General features: G+C 42.5%; 2 protein-coding genes across 2 annotated transcripts; both read right to left on the minus strand.

Annotated features, from left to right (window-relative positions):
* Positions 1 to 950: 950 nt before the first annotated feature.
* ITIH4 (inter-alpha-trypsin inhibitor heavy chain 4) lies at positions 951 to 18,228 on the minus strand. The gene is made up of 23 exons (XM_064723849.1): positions 18,130 to 18,228; positions 16,032 to 16,192; positions 15,526 to 15,630; positions 14,443 to 14,605; positions 14,233 to 14,343; positions 14,020 to 14,148; positions 13,034 to 13,150; positions 12,290 to 12,458; positions 11,179 to 11,295; positions 9,527 to 9,708; positions 8,948 to 9,130; positions 8,230 to 8,369; positions 7,476 to 7,624; positions 7,024 to 7,056; positions 6,627 to 6,674; positions 6,355 to 6,387; positions 5,865 to 5,918; positions 5,537 to 5,575; positions 4,951 to 5,064; positions 4,141 to 4,315; positions 2,616 to 2,770; positions 1,790 to 1,892; positions 951 to 1,305 (listed from the first exon to the last, which is right to left on the minus strand). The coding sequence occupies exons 1-23, from the start codon at positions 18,202 to 18,204 to the stop codon at positions 1,230 to 1,232; spliced, it is 2,631 nt and encodes an 876-aa protein (XP_064579919.1). The 5' UTR covers positions 18,205 to 18,228; the 3' UTR covers positions 951 to 1,229.
* Positions 18,229 to 21,016: 2,788 nt separating this feature from the next.
* Positions 21,017 to 24,727, minus strand: MUSTN1 (musculoskeletal, embryonic nuclear protein 1). Its single transcript, XM_064724104.1, has 3 exons — positions 24,371 to 24,727; positions 21,557 to 21,677; positions 21,017 to 21,359 (listed from the first exon to the last, which is right to left on the minus strand). Exons 1-3 carry the CDS (start codon positions 24,377 to 24,379, stop codon positions 21,253 to 21,255), a joined length of 237 nt encoding a protein of 78 aa, XP_064580174.1. The 5' UTR covers positions 24,380 to 24,727; the 3' UTR covers positions 21,017 to 21,252.
* Between the last annotated feature and the right edge of the window lie 2,298 nt (positions 24,728 to 27,025).

The following is a 27,025-nucleotide window of genomic DNA, read 5'->3' on the forward strand; positions in this document are numbered from 1 at the left end:
TTGGGAAGCCTGCTTTTGATGCAGTGAAGTGAGCAATCTGGTACTTCCAGTTTCCAAATTCCACAGTTGGTCATGTAATTTGTGCAGCAAAATCAGCACCTTGAAAGTACAAGCAATTCACAGAAACATATCTTGGCATTGTGTCTGCACAGTTCTTTCAAAAAACAGGCTTCTAATTACACAGTTTGTTTTAGCTTATCGACTTTGGCAAGAAATAGTTTCTCTTTTAGTACATTGCTTTAAAATAAAAAGGTTTTTCCAGTAATCTATTATTGGCATGATAGGAAGAAACTTCTGTTAAACTGCCTATAATGCTGGCATGTTTACAAGTTCAAAGATACAAAGGAACTGAAATTCTAAAACAAAATAATTTTGGAATTAAAACTTACAAAAAGCAGAAGACTGAAACTACAACTTGGATATCATGGGCAGAGGCTTCTGTGTGTGTGTTTACTCTGCAGTGTTACCTCCATGCACAGCAGGTTGGGTTTGAGATGTTCATTATTTGTAAAACATCTTCCAATGTTTGCAAAATGTATGAAATGGAGCCAAAAAAAGCTGCTAACTTTTGGGGTTGAAATGCAATGTTTTGCAATCTGAGGTTTTGCAACCAGCCAATGGCTGTTCTGCAGATGTTTCCAAAAGGGAGCCTCAGAGACTTTGGCAACAATGAACCAGAGCACAGCTGGTGTGGGTTTGCATCACCCCATTCACTGCTGATTCCATGAGCTTTGAATGGTCTCACAGAGCAACCTCCAGGCAATAAAATAGAAAATGAGAGACATGGTAAACTAATACTGCCTCAATCTTCATGGTGTTCTCACAAAATGCATGGTTCAAGAACACCATCATCTATAACTGGATAAAGTCCTAGAGATCTATTACTGTTTGCATGACACGTTTGTTGGCTTGGATGATTCCACTACTGATTTTTCTTTGGAAACTTAAGTCCATGTGTCCATATCGAGCTGTGAGCTGATAATGTCAATTTTATTTAGTTCATTCACATAAATCTTCAACAACAAAACCACATTGCAATTAGAAACCATTTTCAAATAGCAAACACGCAAGGACCGTTATATCTTGAAAGTATAATTATTTCAAGATAAAACATCTGTGACACATATATAGAGCAACAGTAAAGCTTTAACTGTGTGGTTTTCTTGATGAAAGTACCAAAAATACTTGGAAGAGCTTCATTTCCATTATTTCCTTCAAAGATTTTTTTCCTAGGGAGTTAGCTCTATTGACCAGCAGGAAACAGGTTCACTGGCTGACTCAAGCCTGTAATCTTTCTTGTACAACCTGAAATGAAATCAAAACAAGAGAAAATGTGATAACACAATCGAGGGGCAGGGTCAGAATTGCCCTGATGTGCAGATGGTACCAGGAGTCAGAGGCCTGGGTGGGCAGAGCTGCACCTCAGCCCTCCCAGGACCTGCAAACTCACACTGTTTTTTCCCCATCACAGATATGTGCTAAAAGCAGTTGAAGGATAGAAAATTTTCCTCATGGTAAATCCAACTGAGGGAACACTCTCCAGGCTAACAATGCAAGCTGTACCCCCAGGGTGTAATTATTTCCCCCAATGAAATAGGAATCTTGAGCCCTGTAGCATCACTTAAACAACAAATGTAAGCTTTTGGGAAAAAATTAAAATGCAAGTTATTTACACCAAAGAGGTGTGTCCTTACAAACACTCCCTCAGTTTCATTTCTTTAGATCTCTGGTATTTGCTGATAAAATAAATCTTAAAGCACACCCCCTCCCCTCCTTCCATATCTGGTACCTGGAAACTTTGTGCTCAGATCCAGACACTCTCAGGAGTCTTTCCACAGCTCTCTGATCATTGTTGGAGTTACTCCCAAATTGTGCTTTTGAATAAAATTGACCTAAGCAACAGACATAGAAATAATTAAAAATTACAAACCGGCTGAGTGTTGCTGTTTGTTTAAGCCAAATGGCAGCTCTAACACCAGGAGAGCAGCTCTTCATCTCAGAAAACAAACCAAAGATCAAGTTTGGATACTCCATTAGCAAGATTAGAAAATTCCTCTGTTTCATCTGTGATCTGCTGTTATCCCTAACGCTCTCCATGGAAAGGTTCAGCCTTTCTCTGATGGTTTTTCACAATTATTTCTTCCTTGTAGTTTTTGGAATACAGAGCCTCCCTTTTTGCAAAGTTTCCAAAACAACTTCAACTTAGGTCCCACCAGGATTTTTGGAGCCAAGATGTTCAGGAGCAGCTGGCTTTCATTTCCTAACCATGATTGTTTACAATTTTATGTCCATTATTTATAGTCTGTTATTTGACATCAAATGGATTTTCTGCATCAGTCATGTCATTCCACAGCACTGTTGAGGTTAAGCCCAACTATTATTTCTGTCTTATTTTAACATCTTCTAAACCCACAATGGGCTACTTAAGGTGAGTGGAAAAGCATTATGTTATGTGTTATGTTTCTAGAGTGAGACCTCCCCTTTTTGGAATTGCTGGGCAGTAAAAGTTGAATGTCCAAGAGGAATAAATTAAACGCAAAGTTTCTCAAGAACTCCCTGACTGCAGTCTCATTTCAGGAGCATTCTTTGCTGCACACATCCATGCTGATACACACCCAGAACTCCAGTGACTTTGTCTGAAAAACGGTCGGTGTTCAAGAAATAAAGCCCCAGGAAATCTTCTGGAAACCTGACCAAGGAAATTTTTACTGTGACCGTATCAGGCAGCGATGCTGTAACACTCTTGTCCTTTTCAACGGACACTGTCAGCCTAGGAAGTAAATTACAAAGTTATTTCCAAGAAGAATGCGAAGAAAAAATATATATTTAACTAACTGATATTAATTAATCAAAATAATTTCACTTTTGCCTTTTATCTCTTTGCAATTGCATTTTCCCTGATCTGTTTGTAGTTATCTTTAAGCTAGAAAATATTGAGTAGAATATCTTTTCTCTCCGTGCTGCACAACGGGTCTTGCAAATATACTAGGGGACAATTTTTTGCTGATAAATACATCTTATTATCCATAATGACAAGAAATGCTTGGATGGGAAAAAAGCCTTCTCACTATTTTAATGAGAAAAAAGGTAGACTAATAAAATAATTCAATCTTTTTTTAATGAACAAGTCAAATTTTTTTTCTTGGGTATTTCACAAGTTTTTCAGATCTTGCCTTTCTTCTGACCCATTAATATTATTGTGATCCCAGGTGGCCTTGGAGAACACAAATGTCACTGTCATTTTGCTCCCTGCAGACAGGATTAACAAAGCCACCCCCAAAGTGCTGATGCAAGTGCTCGGGTGCTGGATTGAAGCAGGAGGATCATTCTGCTTGGCAAATTATTCTGGGACATAAATCCAGCCAGCTCTTGGCTGTGTTTGGAATGCAAGGATAATTGAAAGCAGTTGTTGTAGGAGTTGTTATTGTCTAGAACTGTGTGTGTGGGAGCAGCAATGCGTGTCCTGTCTGCCCCAGGCCAGCAGGGGATCCTTGTGGAGACTTGTTCCAGCAATATAAAAAGGGCTGGGGGAACCAGCTCCACTCAGCCCTTCCTTGGGGTACTGAAGGATCCTGCTCTAATTACTGCAACAAATGAAGTCTGCTTTTAAAGTATTCCTTCTCCTACAGTGGAGATAAGTTACAGACAGCTATTCCAATGCTTAATGCCTGCCCATAAAAAAATGTCAGCTTCCCAGATGGGAGTTATTGCTAAAACTGCAGAGAAAGAAAACCCCAGCCTGTGTGGAGCCAAGAGCTGTATAAAAGGGACAGTAAATGTCAAAGCCATCACTGGCAGTGCTCGCTCTGCCCTGGAGGAACACAAAGGGGCTGCTGGTGGCACCAGGCTGCTCTGCATGGCTCCTTTGCTTTGGAACATAAATACATGAACAGCAGGCTGATGGTGCAGTTGTTCTGGTTCTCTTTACACAGGCATGGAGAATTAAAATTAAACTTATTTTCGTCTCCAAATTTGAAATGGGGGATTATGAAGATACTCACCTGCTACTCACACTGATATACTTGCTGGAGAAGGACATTTGGAAGTGCTTACTTCAGGTAAATGGGAAAGGAGAGGCCTGAATGAACAAAGATCTGACACATTTTCAAGTTTAGGAAAAGACAGGGAGATGTTTCTTACCCCTGGATGGTGGAGGAGGTTGACGTTGTCCATGACAGCCAATTGTTGTTGTTATTGTGGCTTACAAGGATTGCATGAGTGTAGACATGGATTTGCACAGGGGGATTCACATAGTTGATATCAAACTGCACAAAGTGATTTATTCCATCTCCAAGTGTCCCCATCACAGTGAATCCTTTAATACAAATGTGTCAGGTGATTCCTCTCTTAAGGTACAAGTGATCTTAAAAAACCTGCTCCAGTTTTGTTACTGAAATGACTGCAGGGTCTCAAATCTACTTTTGTGGGGCACTTCTGGGTGTAGCTCCACATGCCCCAGGTCTGTGGTGGGGTCACTAGAGCTGGATAACCCCATGCTTCCACCTCCTGTACACAGTTGCCTGTGTTCCATAATCAGAGCAGGTGCCTGGTGCCTGGGCCATGGCTCCTCAAGGACAGGACCACAGAAAATCAGCTGTGCACCCAGAGCATGCACCTTTCTGTTGGCACACAGGGACCACAGGGTTTAAGGTCTCTGCACCCTCCAAAGCCCCAAGGGCTGGATAGGAGAACGCCCTAAGGACCAGGGAGGATGTGACACCAGCAGGAGAAGAGGATTCTCAGCCAGATCTGTGAGAAGTGCCCCCAGCTGTTACACTGTTAATATTGCCCAACAGAAAGGCAGAATTTACCACAGCCTCTCTGGTCAGTGCAAGGCAGCAGGTGTGAGATGGCTCTTCATGAGAGAGGCTTATTCCCAAAATCTCCAACTGCACTCACAGACCCAGTGACTCTCCTTACCTTGGTATTGGGGTAACATGGATCACTCACCTTGCTCTGGATCTGACAGCAGGGGGACAGAGGTTTGTGCTCTCTCATCAATATTTAAGCAGATTCTTTCATTTTGTCTGGGTAATTGCAAGAGAAGTTGTGGATGTTCACTGGCTGAAAAGAAAGAAGAAAAATATCAGCAACAAAAAAAAACCTAGCCTCTGTGCTGGATAGGTACAGCAGAAATAATTTATAGATTTATGCCTAAAACAGTAGTTATAGCTTTTAAATGACAGAATGATTAAAAATAAAGTAATATTGTTGAAAAGCATACCAGACACAGCACCTTGATATGAATGAAACCAACAGATTTTAAATATAGAGTTTACTAAGGACAAGAAGCACTTAAAAAGGATCAGGCTGAAGATGTGCTGTACTGCATTTCTTATATCCTTGAGCCAGGGAGGTCTTCTCATGGAGTACAGGAATACTTTCTGCTTAAATGGAAAGAACTAGCCAAGGTTAGCAAGAAGTGGTAAAAGGTTTTCACAGAGTTGATGCAGTCAGAAAAAGCATTGTTGCACGAAGAAGTGTACATTACAGTTACATTAGAAATTGAAATGGGTATAGGATGTGTGTCACTCACCAATAGGTTGTGCTATTTTGGCATGTCTGAACCTGGAAACTGAAACAGTCAAAATTATTAAGAAGAGTTTATTGAAACATTTTTCTGTAAGTCAGCTGATGAACCAGGACAAATGCTGTAAAGAAAGCCTTTTAAACAGAGCTCTTCACTGACAAGTGTGGAGAGCTTGGCCTAAGAGGAGCTGTCCCAATGGGGGAAAAGAGCACAAGGACGGGCCTGTGCTCAGCTGCAGCTGTAGGGGGGTTTAGAGCTGTTTTCAAGGGTCACTGGGCAGTGTTGAATGCAGCACACCCAGCCCAGCCCCTCTGACCCCACTGTGAGCAGCTACCTGTTGAAAACATCTTCCTGTTGCTGCCACTTTGGAGCTCAGAGCGCCATCGATCTGAAAGAAAAGGGTTTTCCCAATGTTTTGTTGCTTTGGGTTTATGCCTTGCACCTCCCTCCCCACACTTTCAAAGAGGGAATCTGTCCTGCTGTTGTCCACTGACTTTTCTGGATACCCTAGAACTGGTGAATTAATTTGTTCTTAGCTCCATTTCTTTCAGCTTACTAATACATGCTTTTCCATATCTTTCACATTTATTTTCATGAGATATATTTTTTTTTAATTCCTGAAAAGGGACTAATATTGTTTTCAAAAGTTTATAGTTCATTATAAAATATCTGAGGACTGAAATACATATAATAAAAACTGAATTGTATATCAAGTGGGCATCTCCAATCCAACTGCACTTATATACAATATGATTGGTATGACCCTACATATGAAATGAACTTTATAGAATTATTCTGAGGAGAAACAGAGGAGGAGTACTTACCAGCAGGTCGCCCACCCCTCAGTGCAAATGCAACTGGAGAGAAAAAAATAAAAGAGTATCTGTGTTTTACTCATGATTGCATGACATCCCTTAGAGGAGAGGTTCTGCTATTGAACTCCCCAGCAGCACTTTGAAAGAGGCAGCTTCTAGAAACAGGGCAGCATTGTGATGCTCTCGATACATTTCTGTGAAAGAACTAGAACAAACCCAAGGTTCTTCACCTATAAAATTATTATTCAAATAAATGCAATTTCCAGAGAGGAAAAACATACCTGAATCATCCTCCCCAGGCATTCTTGAGTGGAGTCTTTGGAGAGATGCTTCACACGTGGTAGGAAGAAACAGAAAGCATCATTAACAATATTGACTTGAAGAACTACTTTTCCTCAAGAGCATAGATAATTTTGACCTTTGAGACTTTCTGAATGGAAGATTTTCTCCCTTTGTCCCTGTTATCCACCTAAAACCTGCAAAGACTGTAGCAGGCATCGCTTATAATTTACTTCACACATTTTTTCCAATCTCAGATACTTCCCCCTACAGAACAACCACCATGAACTCTTCTGTTTGTTTTGGTTTTTGTTTGTTTGTGTTTTTGTTTTTGTTTGGTTTTTTTGTTTTTTTTAGAGACTATGAAAATATGCTGCTGGAAAAGAAGAAAACACTTACCACCTGCTGGAAGTTTCCTGGGCTTCTCATTATCTGTGAAGAGGAAGAGGGACAGATGAGTGTCACAGAGTCAGCACTGAATTACTTTACCCATGTGAACCAGCAAACTGGGACAAGGGCTTCAGGTGATGATGTTTTCTGGGCTGAAGGATGGGTATATATAGCACTTGCAGAACTCTGACTGAGGCCATATTTCCCCCCCCTGCATTCATAGTAACAGCTATTAGACTACCTTTAGTTAATATTTAAACAAACTATTTTCCATTTCCATTGAAGTGATTGTTTCATCACTTCACCTTTCAAAACAATCCTGCATGTTTTATTTTGTAAAGAAGCCAATCCCTGAACTCCTGCTGCTGATTTGCCTTGTTACATCACTATCAAATGAACCTAAGTGGAAGTCAACAACAGTGAATCAAGAAGAGCAGAGCATTTCAGGGGGCTGTTTTTACCAGCCTCAGTTGGTTTGTTTGCCAGCTCCTCCTGCTGCTGGGGTTTGGTGACCACCATGGAAGTGAGTGGTGTGACAAAGCTGTACCGCAGGGACAGATCCAAGGCTTGGGCCTCCAGGGCCTTCTGGTCCTCTTCTTGGGCTGAAATACTAAAGTCTGTGTTAATGATGGAGCAAAAATGTGTAGGGACTATGAACAAATCATCTTCAGATTCCTTCATGCATTAGCTGTGTCTCCTCAGATATTTATTATTGAAGGGTCAGTAGTTTTATGGGGATAACTCAGCTGTTCCTGTGCCTGAAATTATGGAAATGCTTCATTCTTTGCAACATGTATGGTTTAAATACATAAAAGTAATAGATACATGGTCTATGAAGTATCTTATGGACATCCATATTGTTCTATTCCCTAACTATTGCCATTTCCTTATCTACAGACAATATTTCTGGGTGTGCAAGAACAGCTCCACACAACCCATACAACTGAAATATATTTCATAGTAATTTCATGTAGAATGTGCTACATTATGTGTTCATATATATATGAAATTGAATGCTGTAGTGCTACCATAATCTGAAAGGCACTTCATGTTCATCATACAGTAAGGTAGTATTCTCCCAATATCTTATGTTTATGGTACCATCTGAAAAAATGTTCCTGTTTCTTTGTATTTCCTGTTCATATAATTTGTGAATAAGGAATTTGTGCTTTGAGAAGTTACAAGTTCGTTATGTGAGGCATTAAAATCTCTTACGCTTTTTCCAGAAGCTGCTGAATGGTCAAGTAAGCCCACAGTCTCTCTATGAAATTCCCAAAGATGTATCTTTGATTTTGGAACACTTGCTCCTTCTCTTTGACATTTGCTTCTTCCTTAAGAGTCAAGTTACTCGTGTGCTGAAGTGGGAGAAAACTGACCATCAAAAGAACAGCTCCATAAACTCATTCAGCTCTATAAACTTCATTTATGGTCACATTATGAGACTTAAAATCTTTCAGTACCAGCCGTCCTTCAATTTTGTTCTTTCCCATTGGAAAATGCATCCCCACAGTATCTAAAAAGCATGTATTTTAGATCTGTATTTCTGCACTTGACACAGTGATGATAAAAGGAGTTAAATTCTATTTCAGCATTTTTGAGAAGAATAATTGAGATTTCCTACTTCATTGTAACAATAGAATCCTAAAAGTGCTTATAAGGCTAAAATACTTGAATTTTGTTAAAGAATTAGCAAAACTGAATTAAAATTTCTGTTTACTTATTTGTGGATATTCTTCAAGGTTTTTCTTTTGTAGCAAATTCAAGAGAGAGTAATTTTAACAAATTACCTGAGAGATCAAACAATGAGAAAACAGCTGAGAGCCCAAATGTAACAAACATATACTAAACATAAAACACTTCTTGAAGCCTCCTATTGTGCCACAAAAGACAGAAGGGAGAGATGTGTTTCACAATTAGTAAACTAAACACTTACTGACTGAGCTTTAATTTCCACTGGCAAAAGATCCAGTTCATTGCTAATTTTTCCAGACACTATAATTTCAGATCCTTCAAAAAACAGCTTGAAATTGTTCTTGGTTAATCCTTCAATGGAATTTTCTGGATACTGCATTTCAATTTGCATTAATATTGGGGTAGCCACTTCTTGATAAAAGCCCTAAAGAAGAGCAGTAGGACAGAGAACACACACAAATGACAGCAAAATTGTGCAAAGCAATATGTTGAATGTCTAAAGCCCCCTTAAAAAGCTTTTTCTTTAGCAGTGCAAGACTACTGCAAACTCAGAAATTGTCCACTTCCCCTAGACAATTTCTCTTTTTGTAGTAGAGAAATGTGTGAGTTTCCCAGTTTGTCTGAATGTGGCTGATTTGAAAACTTTGAGTCATGGATAGCATGGAGAGTACAAACCCTCAGATACCCCAAAATTGCCTTCCCCCCTCAGCTGAAGTAACAGGTAAACTCAACCCCAATATTTAATCTCAGAAAATCTGTGATTTTGCTGCTAGAAGTAGATATAAGCTGAGGCTTTCCTGGCACATTCCTTACTCCTGACCTGGAGCTGCAGGGCTGCATCAGCATTTTCGTAGATACGCCGTGCTATTCCCCCATTGCTCAGGGCCATTTTCTCCAGGAATTTATAACTGACATCAAACCCAAAGCCAAGGCAGAAAAGAGCATAATTCCCATTGATTGCTTTCTGAACGTTTTCTTGAATTACTTCCACATTTCTCTCACCTGTAAATGAAACAAAAACACCATTGTGGGTTTGGGGCTTTTCAAGCGCAAAAAGACTGCAGCAGGTTAATGGAAAATACTGCCTGAAGTTTTTTAAAATAATTCAGAATAAAACACTAAAAAAATAGGGGATAGAATGATAGTAATGAAATTGGAACTGAAAGCACAACTCTGCATGTGGAATGCCAGAACGTGATTCTCCCCTCTTAATGACTTTTATTAGGTTTTTCTGATGTTGTCATGGCTAAGTGCAAAATATTTTATAGGATTACAGGGCCAGAGGAGGTTTTTAGTAGGGAAGGGACACACACTACAAGTTAACAACATGAGGGATGGATACACTTCATCAAGCATACAAAAGACAAGTACCATCCATAAAAATTATGTGTGTCAATTGAGAGAAGAATGGATTAGTTAATGGTGCAATTCCAACAAACTGCCAATGAACTCAGCCATGCTTCTCTCCCAGCCCCTTTGTGTGACAGAGGAAAAGATTTTCACACCATCACCTTACTCCATTTGAGGAGCTGCTGATGGCCATGTAGTCAGAGTTTTTCCATCAGCATTTCCAGGCTGAAGCTGTCACTGCCTGCAGCAATACCATGGGAGCAGCTCAGAGTTTTCTTTTTTAGCTGCTTTGTTAAGGAAGGCAGTGCAGGCAATAATGCCTGACACTCCACCCTGGCCTGATTTCTAGCTGCTGGATGTGGGCAGCACTGGAGACTCACTGTGGCTGTGCTGGGGAGGCAGCACTGTGAGCTGAATTTTATTAAAAAACCCAAACAAAATCAAGAAACCCCAAGGCAGAATGGCTCACACAATCTAAAAGGCAGAATGATCTTATTACAGACTTACAGATGAAGTACTATTGCTGACCTTGGAGTGATGCTGGTGCTACATTAAACTAAGACAAACTCCTATTCAAGACAAGGGAGTTTGTGCCATTGCTCTGGGAGTTGCTTATTTCACCTGATAGTTCAATCTCAATCCTTTGGTTTGTGCTGTCACAGCTGATCACTAATTAAGACATAGCAAAGAATACAGAACAAGAAGCACCTTGAAAATATCTTAAGTTTGGGGCACAGAGGGTGAAGAAGCACAAGCAATATCTCTCAAATAGGACTGTACACAATATCCGCAAAATGTCTGTATTTTGTCTCTAGGTATTTTACTTTTCTATTTCAGCTGTGTTTGGAATATCTCCAATTGCCTGTGTTTATAAACTGGGAAGGCAACAGTATGCAGCAAAACAATTTCCAGCTGAAGGATGTGCAGTCATGGGCAGGCAGGCTGTGCCATCACAGCCCTCAGCAGAGCCCTCTCATAACCCCCTCTCCAGATCCAGCAGTAGCTGGGACTGTGCATTCCAAAGCTCCTCTAAAACACAGGCTAGGTCTATCAATATTGGGATGCAAGTGTAACAGATAAAAATCCCCAGAAGAGGGAGGACCGTGCATGGCATTCACTCACCAGAAGTGGGCTGGCCGTCAGTCAGCAAGATAATCATGGAGACGCTGTGCTCCGGCAGCCCCTCGGCTTTGTCCAGCACGCCCACGGCAGCCAGCAGGGCACCATTGATGTCTGTGCCTGCAATGAGAGAGCAGGCATTGCTCACCTCAACAGCAGAATCTGCAGAGATTGCTGCCCTTCCTCTGCCCAGGCCCTGCAGACTTGTTTGAAGTTTTCTGCAGGAAGTAATCCTTCTGAGAGAGGAGGATTTAGGGACTTAGCCTACTGGACTTAATTACCGGGTGTTATATTGCTGCAGCAGTGCCCGAGTATTCTCTTGGGAGGATTTTCCACACATATGTCATGGGAAATACAAACATGTCTAGAGCCATTAAAAAATGCTTAAGTAAACATACTGTCATCTGTTAACCTATCTTTAAGAAAAGTTTCCCTGCCTTCTATAAGAAATCAGAGAAAAGAGCTGAGCATGGGTGGGTTTATTGGTGTTAGTGCCTAGGGTAAGGAAACTTCTGCTCATTCTGACAGTGTAACATTAAAGGGAGACAGAGCCCTTGAGCTGTGCTTAAAACTAAATAATAACACCAAGCACACTGATTGGTGCAGCAACTGAAATGCCATGTCTGTTTTGCCTGTTTTATTTTTGTGGCATGGCTTACCTTTGAGTATAACTTTGGATGTTTTTCTTTTTGGTGTTTTTTTTTGTTTTGTTTTTGGTTTTTTACAAGGAGACGCTTGATATAAATAGAAAAAAAAGTCAGCAAATTGCTATCAAATGTTGAGTGAATTGCCATTTTTCTGTAGAAAAAGTGTGCTACCGAGGAATCTTCTAATTGTCTCTGTGATAAAAATTGGAAACATTACTTTGTGGCTTTGGTTCATAGATGTGCTGCAAGCATCTCTTATATACCTATGACTATATCTATCTCATAATGTAGTCACCAGTCTGACCACTCACAGGCTTTCTTTCCCACTCATCACTTATAAGCCTTAAAAACTGACCTGCTTTATTAGCACTGCTGGTAGCTCTGGGGCACTATATAACTAATAAAAATCATTATTTTCTAAGCAATTAATTGCACTGGGTGCATATTTGTGGCTACGAGCACTGTACCTCCCCTGGCAGTGAGAGTCTGCACCAGTGCTGCAGCACTGGCCACGTTCTCCTCAGAGGCTGGCAGCAAAGAGCTCTTCCACTCCACCACTTTGTGGTTGAAGGTGATAAAGCTGAAATGATCTTCTTGGCGGAGGTCCTGCAAAATCTTCAACAGGGCATCCCTTGTCTGTTCCAAGGAGAAAACAATGAGTTTGATAATTTCCACTTCTTTGCCAGAACTGGGATTGAAATGACAGTGTAATAAGGGAGTTCTCTACAGCTCTGTTCCAGAGGCAGCCCTATGCCTTTATTAAACTCTAATGGTATGTTTTAGGTTGGGGCCATCAGAAATAGACAATTCACTTAACCTACAGACACAAAATCCAAGCTATGAGGGCTGTAGGGGGGCTTGTCTGCTCTTAAACAGAGCTACATACACAGTCATCAATAAACATAAAAAACAGATAAATTAACTCTCTAAGCTTCATTAAAGAAAAATACAAACACAAGAAGTTCTGCAAAAATACAGAAAGTTCTCTCTGCCTCAGTGTTTAATATCCATTAATATGGTTGCATCAGACAAGAGTTACTCCTTAATAACTTCAATCTATGCATATGTATTTTCAAGCACCTCTATACCTCTGAACCTTTTGCTCTGTACAAAACCAGTGTGCTTCCAATGAAAAGTTCCCAGTTGCTTCCTCAGAAGGCTGGGGGGTGTGTGCCTGCTGCTAACAGAGGTCATGCTTTGAGGGAAGTTACCTGTTCAATTTTTCTGCCTGTCATGGAGCCACTTCGGTCTATAACAAAGATGACATTTTTGGGAAACACTGGCATTTCTTGGGGTGCAAAGTAATGGACAAAATACCCATTGACAATCTGAAATACAGAATGTGAAATCACCCATAAAAGTACATCTGAATAAATAAAGAATAAATCTTAACATTCTGGCACAGCAAGAAGTGGGAAGCATGCTCAGCATTCTGCTCTCTCGATAAGCCCAAATAAAAGAACTTGAATTAAAGAAAGTAAAATGTATTTCCTAGCTGGAAGCAAGATTGTCTGTAGAGAGAAAATTACCAGAGAGCAGCATGCATACATACATATATATTAGACATCTCAGTGCCATAAGTATGATATATGCATATTATCACTGTGTATCACATTACCTCTTTATCATTACCTATGAGTACATCTCTGCTGTATGACTGTGGCTGCCACCTTTTAGCACACCCATGTATACTTCATTAGTGAAATGATATGGAAAATACTCTATTTTATTCCCTGGAGTAGGCATCTGTTCATAAATATTTGTGAAGTTCCTGCTGTATTTAGTTATTACCTCAGTTGCCACAAAAAACAGAGACCAAGCATCATTTGAAGTGATATAAATCACATTACTCTAAACTTCATTTACAGGAAGCCACAAATACACTTTTAGAGGAGACAAAATAATAATTAAAAAAGACTGTAAAAAACCATCTATGAAATACCAATCTAGACTGGGCATTTGAGTAAGATTTGAAATACTGATTTTTTTTTTCCTGAGTGATCCTTTTTTTCAATATACCTGGATGTCTCTGGGGATTACTGAGTATCACCCTCAGTTCTTGCTGGCCCTGGATTAATGGGAAGAGATTTTCCTGTCATTCTTGGTGTTTCAAAGCAAATGTTGCTGTTTTGCTGCTTTCACTTCACATCCATACTTATCTGTGATCTAAAAGCATTTTCATTTATATATTTTTTACCTGTATATCACCTGCAGTGGCTTCTCTCTTAACATCATAACGCACAACAAAATCACCATTGAGGAGCGTTTCATCAAGTTCAGAATTTTTCTTCTGTTGCTCTAGAGTTGGCTTAAATAAAATATGAGCCTGCAAAGCAATCAGAAAGAAACCTCTAAAGCAATATAACTTAGAGCAGCCCCTGGCAGTAACCTCTGGCAGCTGCTGCTTTACCTTGGTTTCATTCTGCTCTTTGGTGAGTGCCTCAGTTAACTCGTTTGTCATGAATGTGCTGTCTGTCTCCAAGAAGTGAATGCCCTGGGGCTCGAAGATGTGCACGTCAATCTGACAGCAGGGAAGTGAACATCAGCGTCTCAGAGGGAACATGGCTGTGCTAAAACCCACAGCACTGCTCCCTGCCCAGCCCTCCCCAGGACAGCTCACCTGGAAGTGCTTCACGAGCTGCTTGGGCCGGACCTTGATGAGCAGCTCGTACTTCCCCAGCTGCCGCTTCAGCAGCTCCTCGTAGGTCAGCTCAAAGGTGACTTTGCTGGCAGCCGCGATGCTGACAGACACGTGGAACTGCTCCAGCTTTCTGTCTGTAATTCTGGGGGGAAGAACAGTGATTTACCTCCTTGTGGTGGCTGCAGTTTGAAACAATTTGCACACTTTTGTTGTGGCCCCTCTAAGGGGCCACATGGGATAAATAAAAAAAAAAGAATAGCAGTAAATATTTTTCATCATAGAGAGGATTTTTTACATTGCAGGTGCTATTATGCACATCACATATTGAACATTACATCAACATGTCATAGGTGCAAGCTGAGAAATGGAGCAGAAACCCCTGCATACCTCAGAGTGAATACCTGTGGAGCACAGATTAAATATACCCTGAAACTGTGATATCTGTCCAAGTGCCGCGGTGCTCTGTGCTTGCAAGGAGCCAGACTCAGCACTGAGCATCATTCCAGCATGGCAAGGTGCTCTTGAATGACAGTGACCAAGGCTGGATGGAGCTCTGAGCAATCTGAAAGGTGTCCCTGCCCATGGCAGGGGGCTTGGAACTAGAGGATCTTTAAGGAGCTTTGACCCTGAGATTAGCTCAATTGGTCAGAGCATGGAGCCAGTAACACTGTGGCTGTCGGTTCCATCCCTCTGTGGGCCATTCACTTAAGAGTTGGACTTTGTGATCCTCATAGATCCCTTTCAAGAACATTCTGTGATCTGTGATTCAGTGATTCTATGACAGCAAGTCCCAAGGCACTGCTAAACAGGGATGCTTCAATGGAGCCCATTGCAGGACCACCTATACATCACATTTATGTGAATTTATATATGCTAAAAATACATATATATGTATATACACACACACAAAGATACACTGTCCCTCCCACCAAGAACCCAAGATTGATTTTCACTGATTTGACCCCACTAGGATGTGGCTATCTCCAGGATTTAATCTGCCCCCAGCCAAACAGGAAGCCAAGGAGGGGTGTTGGGGCTGCCTTTCTCAGAATAACAACATACTTGACAAGGCCAGCGCTCTGTCCTTGCGAGACTGCCGAGTCATACTCGTTTTGAGCAGCAGCTTTCTCCTTTATTATTCCTGGGTATACTTCACCATCAATGGACCTGTTTGGTTTCCATGAAAATTAATTCATATTAGAAGGAATGCACTGGGGAAAGAAACTCAACAGAAGTTTTTTGTGGCACTCTGGGCATGAGCAAGGGATGCTGGCTCCCTAATCCCTTCCCACCCAGAAGGATGCCAGGAGCCACCACCACAAAACAGTCCTTGTCCTTGCAGAGTCTTGAGGAGGCTGGAGCAGGAGAAACACTACCACTGAGCACATCCATCACCCACCCTATGCAGCAGGCAGCCTGGCCCTGGGCACCTCTTTTCTATTTGGCTGCTTACTACTTAGCCCCACAGAGCACTTTCACAAAGAACCCTCTTTGTGCTCCTTCTTTGAGCAGAAAATGAACCCCCCTCAGAGCTGCCTCCTTTACACTGCAGGTGAGAACTGTCCTACATGGAGAAGTTGGTGATGAAGGCTGTCTTGGGTAACTCCACTTCAAAGGTGGCTTCTCGGGACTCATTGGCTCGGTTGACAATTCTGCTGGTGATGACAGTGTGAGCAAATCGTGATGTGACCTTGCAGTCCACGTGGAGGCTGTATATTTCAACAGCAGGCTGGAAAAAAAAAATAAACAGACTGAGACAGAAACACACAGGTTTTTCTCCCAGACCATCCTTACCTGGATGATTCTGTTGGAAAAGTCTGATGAAGAAATGACCTGTTAGAAAGCCTGGCTGGAACTGGGGAGGGGATTGTTCTGAGCCAGTCTGCTTGTTCCCATCTTTGCAGCCACAGCCACTGTCCCATGCAAAGCCTGCAGCTACATCTGCACATCTGCATTTTGCTGTTCCACAGAAGATTCTGTTGAGCCTTTTTCTCTCCTTGGGGTACAGTGAAGCTGCTGCTGCATCATCCCATGCATTGCCCAAGATTTTCCTCAGGAAGATCAGAAACCCCTTTAAGCCTGACCCAGGGAAGGTCCCTGGTTTTTGTGCAACTGTTTATTTGCTCTCCCAGCTGTTGACTTTGCTTCCTGTTTTCCAGCTTGGTATCTTGTGTCCCACAGGATGTTTAGCAGGCTTGAAACCTCGCATGGCCCTCCCAACCCCTCACTGGTTACACAAGCTGAGATGCCCTTTGAGCACTCAGCTTTCTCCTGGTCTGGTTCTTCCCCTGATGGCCAAAGGAGGAGGGCACCATTCTAGAGCTGCCTGGAGCACCCCAGAGGGCGGCTGGACTGAGAACTGCCTGGAGCACCTGCCTACGTGGACACCTCCATTTGCATTTGGGATGTCTCTCTAAAGGCCCTACCCATGTTCCAGCAGTGGCACTAAGAGGGCTGATCTGGGCATCACCAGCCTCACAACAGTCCAATAACTGATTAAAATAAAAAAGCTCAACAACAAAGAATATCTTTGCACTTCTATTTTTACTTTTCCAGCCTCCAAGTCTTTTGAATGGCTAATTATCTTTAGCTATTTTGATAATTAATCTCCTGTACTTTGCTTGCCAATTAATGGCATCCAGTGGCTTCTTCTCCATTAGGACACTGGCTGAAATGCAAAACTTGGCTGCCCTGCCATACTCAAACCTGCCCATGGCACATTCAGAGTGAGGTTTTCCATAAGGAACACCAAGCCCCAAGCTGTGGTTTGTCCTGTGCAAAATTTACCCCGTGCAGAATCTGCTCTGCTGCCACGTGCCCAAGGGATGCTGCAGGGAGCAGGACCTGCATCTCCTGCACTTTAGGCTGTGGGCAGCACAGCCCAGGGGTCAGTGGGATGCAGCGTGGGGAGGAGCTTTGCTGTGCAGAGAGGGAAAGGAAGCAGAGAGGACCAGCCCCAGGCACGTACCCACAGGCAGAGGCACTGTGGGCCCCACACACCCCATCCACGGCTTCCTGCAGAGATCTCAGCTGCCCCTGAAGCAGCCACCAGGCCTGGCCCTGCCCCCCAACACCTGCATTTCAGTTCCACTTCACTATCTTCTAAATGGGCACAATGGACAGAGAAATCTTCTGACCTAAAGCTTCCTTTTCCTCTTCAATATTGATGTTTTTATAATGCCATCAGTCACCAGTGTGATAGTACAAAAGAGAGTTTGCTCCTCCAGCCAGTGCAAATAACTTTCCACTTCCCTCTTTTCCTTTCCACTTCCCTCTTTTCCATTCCATATTTTTTATTAAACACTTCTCAGAAACCTCCTGGCACTGCATAGTGCTTGTTAGGTCCTGTGTCAAGATCTAAACCTCATCCAGGAGCCAAAACAGAGTTACTGATCTCTCAAATTTGATATCTTACATTCTGAAGGAAGAGAATCATCAAACACATCTGCAAGCACCTCCTGCTACATTTGTACTACAACAACCCAAACAAACAATCAAAATGACCTTAAAAGGACCCAAAGCTCTAAAATCTCCACACAACCCACCCAAGTCTCCCTGGGAGGTGGTTACCAGAGGAGTTACCTGCACTGCCTGGCCAGTTACCACATCACGACCGCATCAGCAAATGAGCAAATGAGATATTGATAATAAAAATAGAGCAAATACCTTCTGATCATTAGTTTCTGCTAACACTATGAGTGAGGAAAAGACCGTCAATGCAAGCAATGTTCTCTGCTCCATTTTGGAAAAAACCTAAATTTCAAATGAAATCTCTATTTATCTTAATCAGTTAATGAGTAACACGTACTTGGGGATATCATGTAGGCTTTGAAGAGACACAGAAATGTAATATTTACCCATTAAACATAGGTAAAACTTGGACTTGGTTAATGCTTATTTTTCCAACAGATCTTTGCTCTTAAACATTAGAATTTTAATGTTTCCTAACACATACAATTAGGAAATTTCTATATTTTTTTAAAAAATTAGATTTCACTGTGTCACATGAAATCCCTTGGGCAGATGACTTGGTCTGTGCAAGAAGCTGCAGGAATCTCTACCATATTCCACAGTAATAATTGGAAAGAGCACATCCTTAACATTATCACAAGCACTTCAGAGATTTGGAGATTGCCAGGGCAGGCAGCATTCACATGAGATATTACAGCTGATGGCTTTCTCAACCTTTGTGCCTCCCTGCCCAACTGGCCATGATCCTTGGTAGGTAATCCCATTCATTGTCATAAATTAACACAAAGATCCTGTGGAAATACAAGCATCTGTGTTTTCTTCATGCCTGTTTTCCAAAGTTTCCATGTGGAGAGCAAGCTTCTAGTGGTCTCAGAGTTGCAAGGAAACACTAAAGCACAGCTCAATAATTTATTACTTACCAGACATCTACAAGTTCACTACAAAGAATGTGCTAAGCACAGTCTGGTCTTACAAGCTTTGTGCTTTAAGTAACTTTAAAAAAAAATAAACTTACTCCTTTCAGGCAGACTGCTTATACTACTTGCAAATACCACATCCTTTATGGCAGGACATGTAAATATATATCTTTTAAAGAACAAAAAATTAAACTGCAATACATTCTATTAACTTGTACAACTCATGTAATGCTTTAATCCCTTAAAATACACAGGATTAGACACTTAGTGGCCTAAGAGCTGCAAGAGCCAAAGCTTTAATTAAGTGGATCTGTCATCAGTTTTCGAATGCTCATGTGTAAGATCACACAGATGTTAAAGAGCTGCTTTTGCTGCACAGATTTAGGCTGCAGCATCGGCTCTGGCCCTCTCATTTTTTAGATGAGGTCCACATTAAAAGACAGGAAGACCAAAAACAATGTCCAGTCCTTATTGTCACACTTGGAAGCAGCACAAGTAAACGAACGTGACAACATCCTGGAAATAGAGCTGTTTACCAAATCCCCCTTCTCTGGCAGACACCTTAACTTGGCTTCCCTGTAGAATCCATGTGGGACACAGAGGTTTCTGTGCTTTATTAAATCAGCACCAACATATCCAAAGCAGGGTCTGAAACACAGCATCCCCCTGTCCTCCTACCCCACCTGCAAACCTGCAATAAGGAAAGTGACAACATTTTGCCCTACTTGTCCCTTGCCACCATTTCTATTACTATTGAACAATCTCCTTCCACCTTCTCAACACAGGCTAATTAAGCAAGGTTTGTTGAACTCAGTGCAAAGGCAGCTCCAGTATTATCAGGGCAGGAATTTTTTCCACTGTGACTTTTTTCATGCTCTAGAATGATCTTTCTTGGAAAAAGGCTCTGCCACAGGTACATACCTGTGAGGAGCCTGTGCTCCATGGAGAAATTGTGCCCATAAAGTGAGGAGGTGGGGCCTGGGCTGCTCTTTTAAAGTGAAAAAAACAGGGCAAGGCAATGCACCAGGAATATCATTAAAGAAACTTTCCCCTTAAAGCCAAAGGATTTGCTGCTGCCTTAAGTGAGCTCCTCTCCACAGCCTCTCTGGGATCTGTGTGGGCATTGTCAAATTTTATCTGTCAGGTGTTTAGGACACAAATGCCAAATATGATGCATTTCATGGTGCACAGAGAACTTTGGCATCACTTTTACTTCTTAATCATGTCTAGTCTGTGTAAAATAAAAGTAGTTTATTTTAACTAAGGTGGCATCTGACTTACCATCCCCCAGACTGCAGAGACCCAGGGTGTGTGGGAAGCATGGCAGGCACCCACAGAGGTTCCTCTGTGTTTTAGCACAGATATCCAGCTGAGAGGAAACACTCTGGGGTTTGGGAGAAAACAGGTCTGGTGTTTAATGCAGCAAATTAGGAAGCAAACAGCACTGGGAAAAAACAAGCTTCCCCTCAGAGTGTACTGGTGTTGTACAGAGACACTCATTGGGTACTCATGTCCATGGTAAGGCAGGACATGGCGGCTGGGTCTGGCACCCCACTTCTCCTGTGATCCAGTGGGACAGGAGGAAAAAGCCACTGGGGAGCGAGCTGAAATCCCTCCCTTGGTGCTGGGACACTCTGAGAGCCGGGCCTCTGTCCTCACAGCCGAGCTGCATAAAGGGAAATCATGGCATTGCTGCCCGGAAGGGTGTGAGGGGAGAGATATGGGGGAGAACTGCGAGGGGAGAGCTATGGGAGGGAACTGTGAGGGGAGAGCCATGAGGGGAGAGCCATGAGCGGGAGCTGTAGGGGGAGACCCGTGAGGTGGAAGCTGTGAATGGAGAGCCATGAGCGGGAACTGCGAGGGAAGCGCCGTGAGGGGAAGCCGTGAGGGGACAGCCACCACTCTGTGCCATGCAGCCACCCTGAGGGCCCTCGCCAAGGTGCTGCTGTAAGCAACACAGATCTGGGCGAAGTCTCCAGGTTTCTGTGCTGCCCCTTTGATCAGCTCCTCCACAGATCCCCTGGTGTGAAGAAATTACACTGATACTGTGTCATCAGGGTATTTTTTCCTTGCATTTGACAGACAAAACCATCACCTGTAGTGCTAAAGTGCCCACGGAATTAATCTGAGCCCCAAGTGAAGTAAGTCACCACAGTGTGCCAAGCTGAGTCCAACAACCTTTTTTATTAAACAATTATAGCAAACATTATCCAATATATAGAAAGAAAGCATGTAATAAAAATGAACATGGAAGTTTTACTCTTTGACATAAGTATATTCACTACTTAAGGACTTACAATAGAAATTAGCTACTTCAGTCTACAGTGACTTTAGTGCAAGGAACAGAAATTTTGAAAAATGTTACAACAATCATTTTGGTGAGTCATGTCCAGCTCCACCGTCAGCCAAAGACGCTCTTGGCTGGTTCGTCCTTCGGTTTCTCAAAGACTGTTTCACCCCCTGTCCGAGCCCCGCTGAATACGGAAGGTGCTGCGGAGCCCATTTGTTCTTAGAAAAGAAAACCAGGAGAGACAATCAGTGAAATACCACCCAAATTCAAGGGAGTCAAATTAGTGCTGCTGAAATACATATATATATTTGATAAATACTTCACTTGTCCACCAGATGAGGAGCCCTTTCACTTGAAAAGGGCAATTAAGTCAATGTTTTACTCTGCTTAATTGCTTCCAGTCGAGGAGACTTACCACACTGCCTCATCACTTGGTAGGTTTTAGATTTAATTTCCTGGTTTTTAGCAAGGTTTCCTCTGGCTCCTTTGAGGTCTTCTTCCTTCACTGGAGGACGCTTCTTTTTCACGGGGGCTGGCTAAGAAACAGACCCACACATCAATATTTTGTTTTCAAAGCACAGGGAACAAAGCTGCCTCCACCCAAAGGCTACAACATACAGAGTTGCTAACACAACACTTCACCTATTTCAGTTCTGAAATTACGTACTCAACTACTTCAGATCTTTCCATAATCACAATTTCACTACCCTTCCCAAAATCAGCTACCATTCTTACTGCTCTAAAATTGTCTTTTTTTTGTACAGCCTTTGAAAGAGCAATGAAAGAGCAACTTAATTTAAAAAAAAATCTTAGATTTTTCTCTGTCCACCTCTACCTGCTTATTCTGCAAGTACTGATTGGTAATTCAAGAACCTGTCCAATATTTGGAAAGGAAAAAATCACTTTATTACTAAATTGGGCTTGTGTCTACTTACTAATTCTTTGGATGGTCAGAGAGATTCCAAATTTGGACTTGGCTTAAGTTCAAATAAATACTTGACCCATGGTTGATAATCTTAAATTTAAGGAACAAAAGGATCTGAGCACTCAACAGGGCTCTCTACTGAACACATCTAAAGCCCTGGATTTGGAACCCAAAGAAGGAGAAGGAAACCTAATACAGAAACAGATGCATCATCAGGCGGTGCACTGCTAAAGCCAAGTACTAATCTGTTCACAGTTTATTTCACTACAAGGAAACAGGGATAACATTGCTTCATCAGCCTACCCCATCTCTAAATTAGGACTGCCCAGTCAGACACAGCCCCACTCTGCAGCAGCCAGCACCATAAGCATTCCTCCATCAGTTTATTATTTCATGGACGGATTTTCAATGTCCCACCAGGCAGCCCTCATGGCAAGATTCAGGGGCACAGAGATATGATCAAGAGGAACAGAAGACCCCCACACTCCAACTATAATAGATTTGCACACTGAAGGATCAACAAGAAACTTCTCTGACCATCAGTACATACACAGGGCTTCTGATATTTGGGTTCTGGCACTGGTGGAGCCACTCAGGCACTGCCTGTGAGGCTAAAAGCAGTTGTGGAGGGAAACAAATCCCTCGAGGCTGGAGCAGCGGGTCCCAGGGAGCCTGCAGAGACAGCGCCTGCATGGCTGGCTCCCGGACGGGTGGGCTGGCTCCTCTGGAGCCTTCAGCACGATTTCTGCCTGCTGCAAATTCCTGGGAATGCTCAGAATAGCTCACTGTCAATGCCACTCACATGTGTTGTGGGAAACAAAACATTTACGAGATCTCTGGGGAAAACACTCATGAGTAGCCAAAGCAAGCAAGGGGAAAGGGTGTCAGCAAACTCTTTAAAATTCACAACACCTAGTGCATGGTTGTTCAGCTGGTGAACCAAACATCCCCACAGCCAGGAGTCACCTGTCCTTCTGGAATGACAACTGGCACATGATGGGAACAGTCCCTCATGCCCATGGCACGCTCCACAGGCAGCCAACCCAGGAAGGGGAAAAGCCCCTTGCTTTAGGAGCAATGTGAAATCTGTGAGGATCCTTCACCCATTATTGGTAACAGACACTAACTGTGAGGCTTCTACCCACTGGGACAAGGGAATTCCTGGGGACAGGGGGAGGAAAGGTGGCTCTTGGCATGCACAAAGATACAGCAGGCTGAGCAGAGCTCTTGAATGTCACCCAGTTATTTTAAAATAAACCGTCTCATGCTTTGATCGCAGAGGATTTTCCAGCAGGACAGTTGCTGTGGATTAGTCGGCCTCAGCTGAAGAGCAAAGCTGGTGCACAGAGAGGTTACGGTGAGCCCTGGCCAGCAGCTGCCACTGTCACAGCCCCACCATTGCTAACTGCTGCCAGAATTTCCCAGCAGGGGTTGCCAGGAGCCATTCCTGGCACGGGAGTGCAGCCTCTGCTTTATCTCCTCCTGTCACAAGACAGAAAGTGCTACTTTACAAGACATACAACTGGGTTTTAAGTACTATTTTCTTTGGAGTAAAGAAAATCAGCTGAACTGAGTTACAGTCTATGGCTGAAGAACTGTGCTCTCCTACTTGCTCTGTGCTCCTACTCTCCATCACACTACTCCTGTAAAACTCATGCTGAGGAGAGCTCTGCCAGGCACACGCAGCTTGTGATGCAAATGTAACATTTACCTGAAAGCTCACCATTTCTGAGCTCGTTTCAAGAGCACTTTGAAACACTGATTATTGGGGCATGCATTAAAGACAAACCATTAGTTATAAAATCAATATAAAAGTGTTCATTTTATACAAAATTTCAATCTCAAATATCTTATCCTAACCCTTAGAATTTTCAGTCCCACTCTTTTCTCCTGCATGCACTAAGCTTTACACAGTGAGATTTCAGCACAGCCACCTCTTTGCAAAACAGAATTTCAGAATCACTGTCTGAGAAAGTGTGTTAGAAAGGCAGAGATTCCTCCATCTGTGAAACATCCCAACGCAGAGCAGGGGAAAGGATTTTTCCCTTTCTACACAAATAAAAATATTTAAGGTAAACCAGAACATTTTAAAGCTAAATTAATTAACCATGTAGAGAGCAGCTGCTTTCCTTCCTAAGTATGTACTTAAAATATTTTAATCACACAAGTCACAGAGCAGTAAAGCTGAATTCACTGGCTAATGGGAGGAACTCGCTAAAAGCTTTTCCAAGCACAGCATCCAAACCAGCAGCAGGTTTGCCAGGCGCCGCTCCGAGGGCTGGCAGCGCACAGATGTCCCCGTACCTGTGACATAACTGCGGCGCTCCCTCGCTGAAATCCCTCCCAGGTCCTTCCCGACTTTGTTTAAATCCAGCCCGTGAGCTCTGCGAGCGCCTGTTGTTTTCCTGGACTTATATAGAGCATCCGAGTGAAGTCAGGAGCTGGCTCATGTTCCCGCAGCAGCGCGGGATGACTCGGGCCGGGTCGGCTGCTGTTGTCCGAGGTTTATTCCTGGCGATGACTCGGGCGTGCAGCATTCACCGCGCCGGGCTGACGGGGGCAGCTGCGGCAGCGGGGAAGCCGGGGCCCTGCAAAAACCTTCCCGGGGAGTCCGCTGGGGATCTATTTATAGCTTTAAAAGGCAAAATGTTGTTTTGGACACAAAATTGACTCTGAACTGTCTTGGGGAAGGGAGGGGAAAAAAAGAGTGAGCATTGCTTTCCCAGCATAACAAAATATGTATTCTCTAAAGATGATACAAACCTGAAGTCCAAAGCATAACTGTGCCCTGAATCACTTGAGCTCAGGGATCTTTAACAGGAGAGTGTTTCATGTCTTTTGGAAAGCTAATAAAGTAGGTATGGTTTTACCCTTCCAGCTCTATCTCTGATCATGCTCCAGTGCTGGCTCTTACACAACTGAGAGAGTAAAATCACCTTCTACTTCCAGCATGACCAGCAAGTTTAACCATTTCACCCACATCTGTACAGGAACAGCTTACTCAGACACGGATAAACTCGGTGTTCCCCACTGTACTTGCTGACAGCAGGAAACCCTTTCTCAGAACTTTTAATATTTGTTCTCTACACAATTTTTTAATTAAGTAAAGCCCTGCCATCTCTGAGCATGAATTCTATTTTTCAATACTGGGAGAGGTTTGAGTAGGAGAATGCTTCCCTTTTGGTTTTTTATATGAAATCTTTACATAAATCAAAAAAAATCAGCTTCTGTGACTGCACTCAACACCTACAAAGAACCAAGACTCCAGCCAGGTGGGTTAATGTGAGAAGGGCAGGCATGGCAGACCTCCAAACACCTTCCACTAGAGAGATCAACTGCTGTAGTGGTAGAAATCTGCCCTAGCCTTTCCTCAGGCTCTGCCAGTGCTTTTAGGGTACAGAGAAGCACAAGAGTAACAAAAATTTGTTTTTTACTATGAAAATATGACATCAAACCACAGCTCCAGCGCTGTACGAGCAGGACTGTGGGATCTGTTGGCTATGAACTACTCCCCAGGCCTCCCAATGCCCAAACTGCCTTTAAGCTGAACTCTTTCCAGGTCTGAGATCTTCTCCTTTATTGGGGGAATTATTTGTAGGCTAAAACGCAGCTTGGATGTTACGCCCGTAGCTATTCCCTAGCTTGATTTTCTATTTTAAACCCATGTCTTAGTAATGCTTAGAAGAAGCATTTCTGCAGAGCAGCAGTGCCCTTAGTAGGCCAACAAAACAGAAGAATAAAACATTGACCTTAGAAAAAACAGATTTTTTTTCTATTGTACAAAGCAATAGTTCTCTACTAAGATGTTTCTCTACAGTCCCACAAGCGTCACTATTCTATTATGACAGCAAAATAACATTCTCCGTGTTTAAAGCAAATATTTAGAATTCAGGACACTGAACTATTATTTTCCCTTCAGCTTTCAAAATTGCTTCACTTAATTGGTACTGCATATTCCTCACTCAAAAGCAACAGAGTTGTGCTTTCATAGCAATTTAATCTATACAAACAAAATCAAACCACTCATACCTTGCTTGCCATTTGGGCAGGTGAATTGCTTAGAGAGGCAGGCAGCACATCCTGGGGTTTCTAGAACATCCCCAAAGCCTCGAGAGTTCTGTTCTCTTCAATTCCATTTTCTAAACCAGCACAATCATATTCTTGCATAGATTATGGGCTATTTTTCCTCACAAAGAACCCAGCCTAAATCAACAGTTACTTAATTTTTAGAGTAGAAATCCTGTTCACCTGGTTGAGGTCCTTGAGATCTGTTAAATGAGACATAAATGACAATGGAACACGACAGCTCATTTATCCAACAGTGGCTATTAAAAATACAAGTTGTAAACTTCCACTGTACTAGGAATTGTGGAAAACTCCTTTGCTGGAGGAATGGTTCCAACTGAAATATGGCAATGACCATAGAGAATTAAGTGAATGTACACATGGCTGCCACTGTGGTCTCCAAATCTCAGGGAAGATTTGAATTCTCCAGGAAAGTGCTAACAACCTCTCAGGGGGCTGACACTTTAGGCAGAGTGAAGATTATACTCTGAATTCCCTGAATGGGTGCAGTGGGTGTGGGGCTGCTTGGATGTGGCACGTGGAAAGTATGAAAATAACACGGAAATGTCACAGAGGAGTTACAGAGGCAGAGTTGGGTCCATCCTGTTCAGTTCCTAAAAAACACCTTCCTCAGGAAATGGATCTGAGAGGAGCCTGCAAGGATTCTTAAACTTGTAAACAAAATTTGCAACTTAAGAACAATGGCTCTTCCCAATCAAATGGGACTTGCCATTAAGGTAAATAAATATACTGAAATTAAAATCAACATAACAGGGTGCACAATTAGAGCTGAAGTTAAACTCAAGTAGCAGAATCTGCTTCCCAGGAGAGGATACCACAGACACTGAAACACAGGCACTTTGAAAGAGAACAAGTATAAAACAAGTGTACAAA

This window comes from Zonotrichia leucophrys, chromosome 12, assembly GCF_028769735.1.
Source record: "Zonotrichia leucophrys gambelii isolate GWCS_2022_RI chromosome 12, RI_Zleu_2.0, whole genome shotgun sequence".
NCBI lineage: Eukaryota > Metazoa > Chordata > Aves > Passeriformes > Passerellidae > Zonotrichia > Zonotrichia leucophrys.

Bases quoted from the DNA above. Each gene is read 5' to 3' on its own strand.
- ITIH4 (XM_064723849.1), bottom strand. From the start codon at position 18,204: ATGGAGCAGAGAACATTGCTTGCATTGACGGTCTTTTCCTCACTCATA. The intron at 5,919-6,354 runs GTAAGTACTCCT...CTTTTCTTTCAG, and splicing joins GAGGGGTGGGCGACCTGCTG to ATCGATGGCGCTCTGAGCTC. The intron at 4,316-4,950 runs GTGAGTGATCCA...TTTGTATTAAAG, and splicing joins GCTGTCAGATCCAGAGCAAG to GATTCACTGTGATGGGGACA.
- MUSTN1 (XM_064724104.1), bottom strand. The intron at 21,360-21,556 runs GTAAGTCTCCTC...TTCTTTTCTAAG, and splicing joins CCAAGTGATGAGGCAGTGTG to AACAAATGGGCTCCGCAGCA.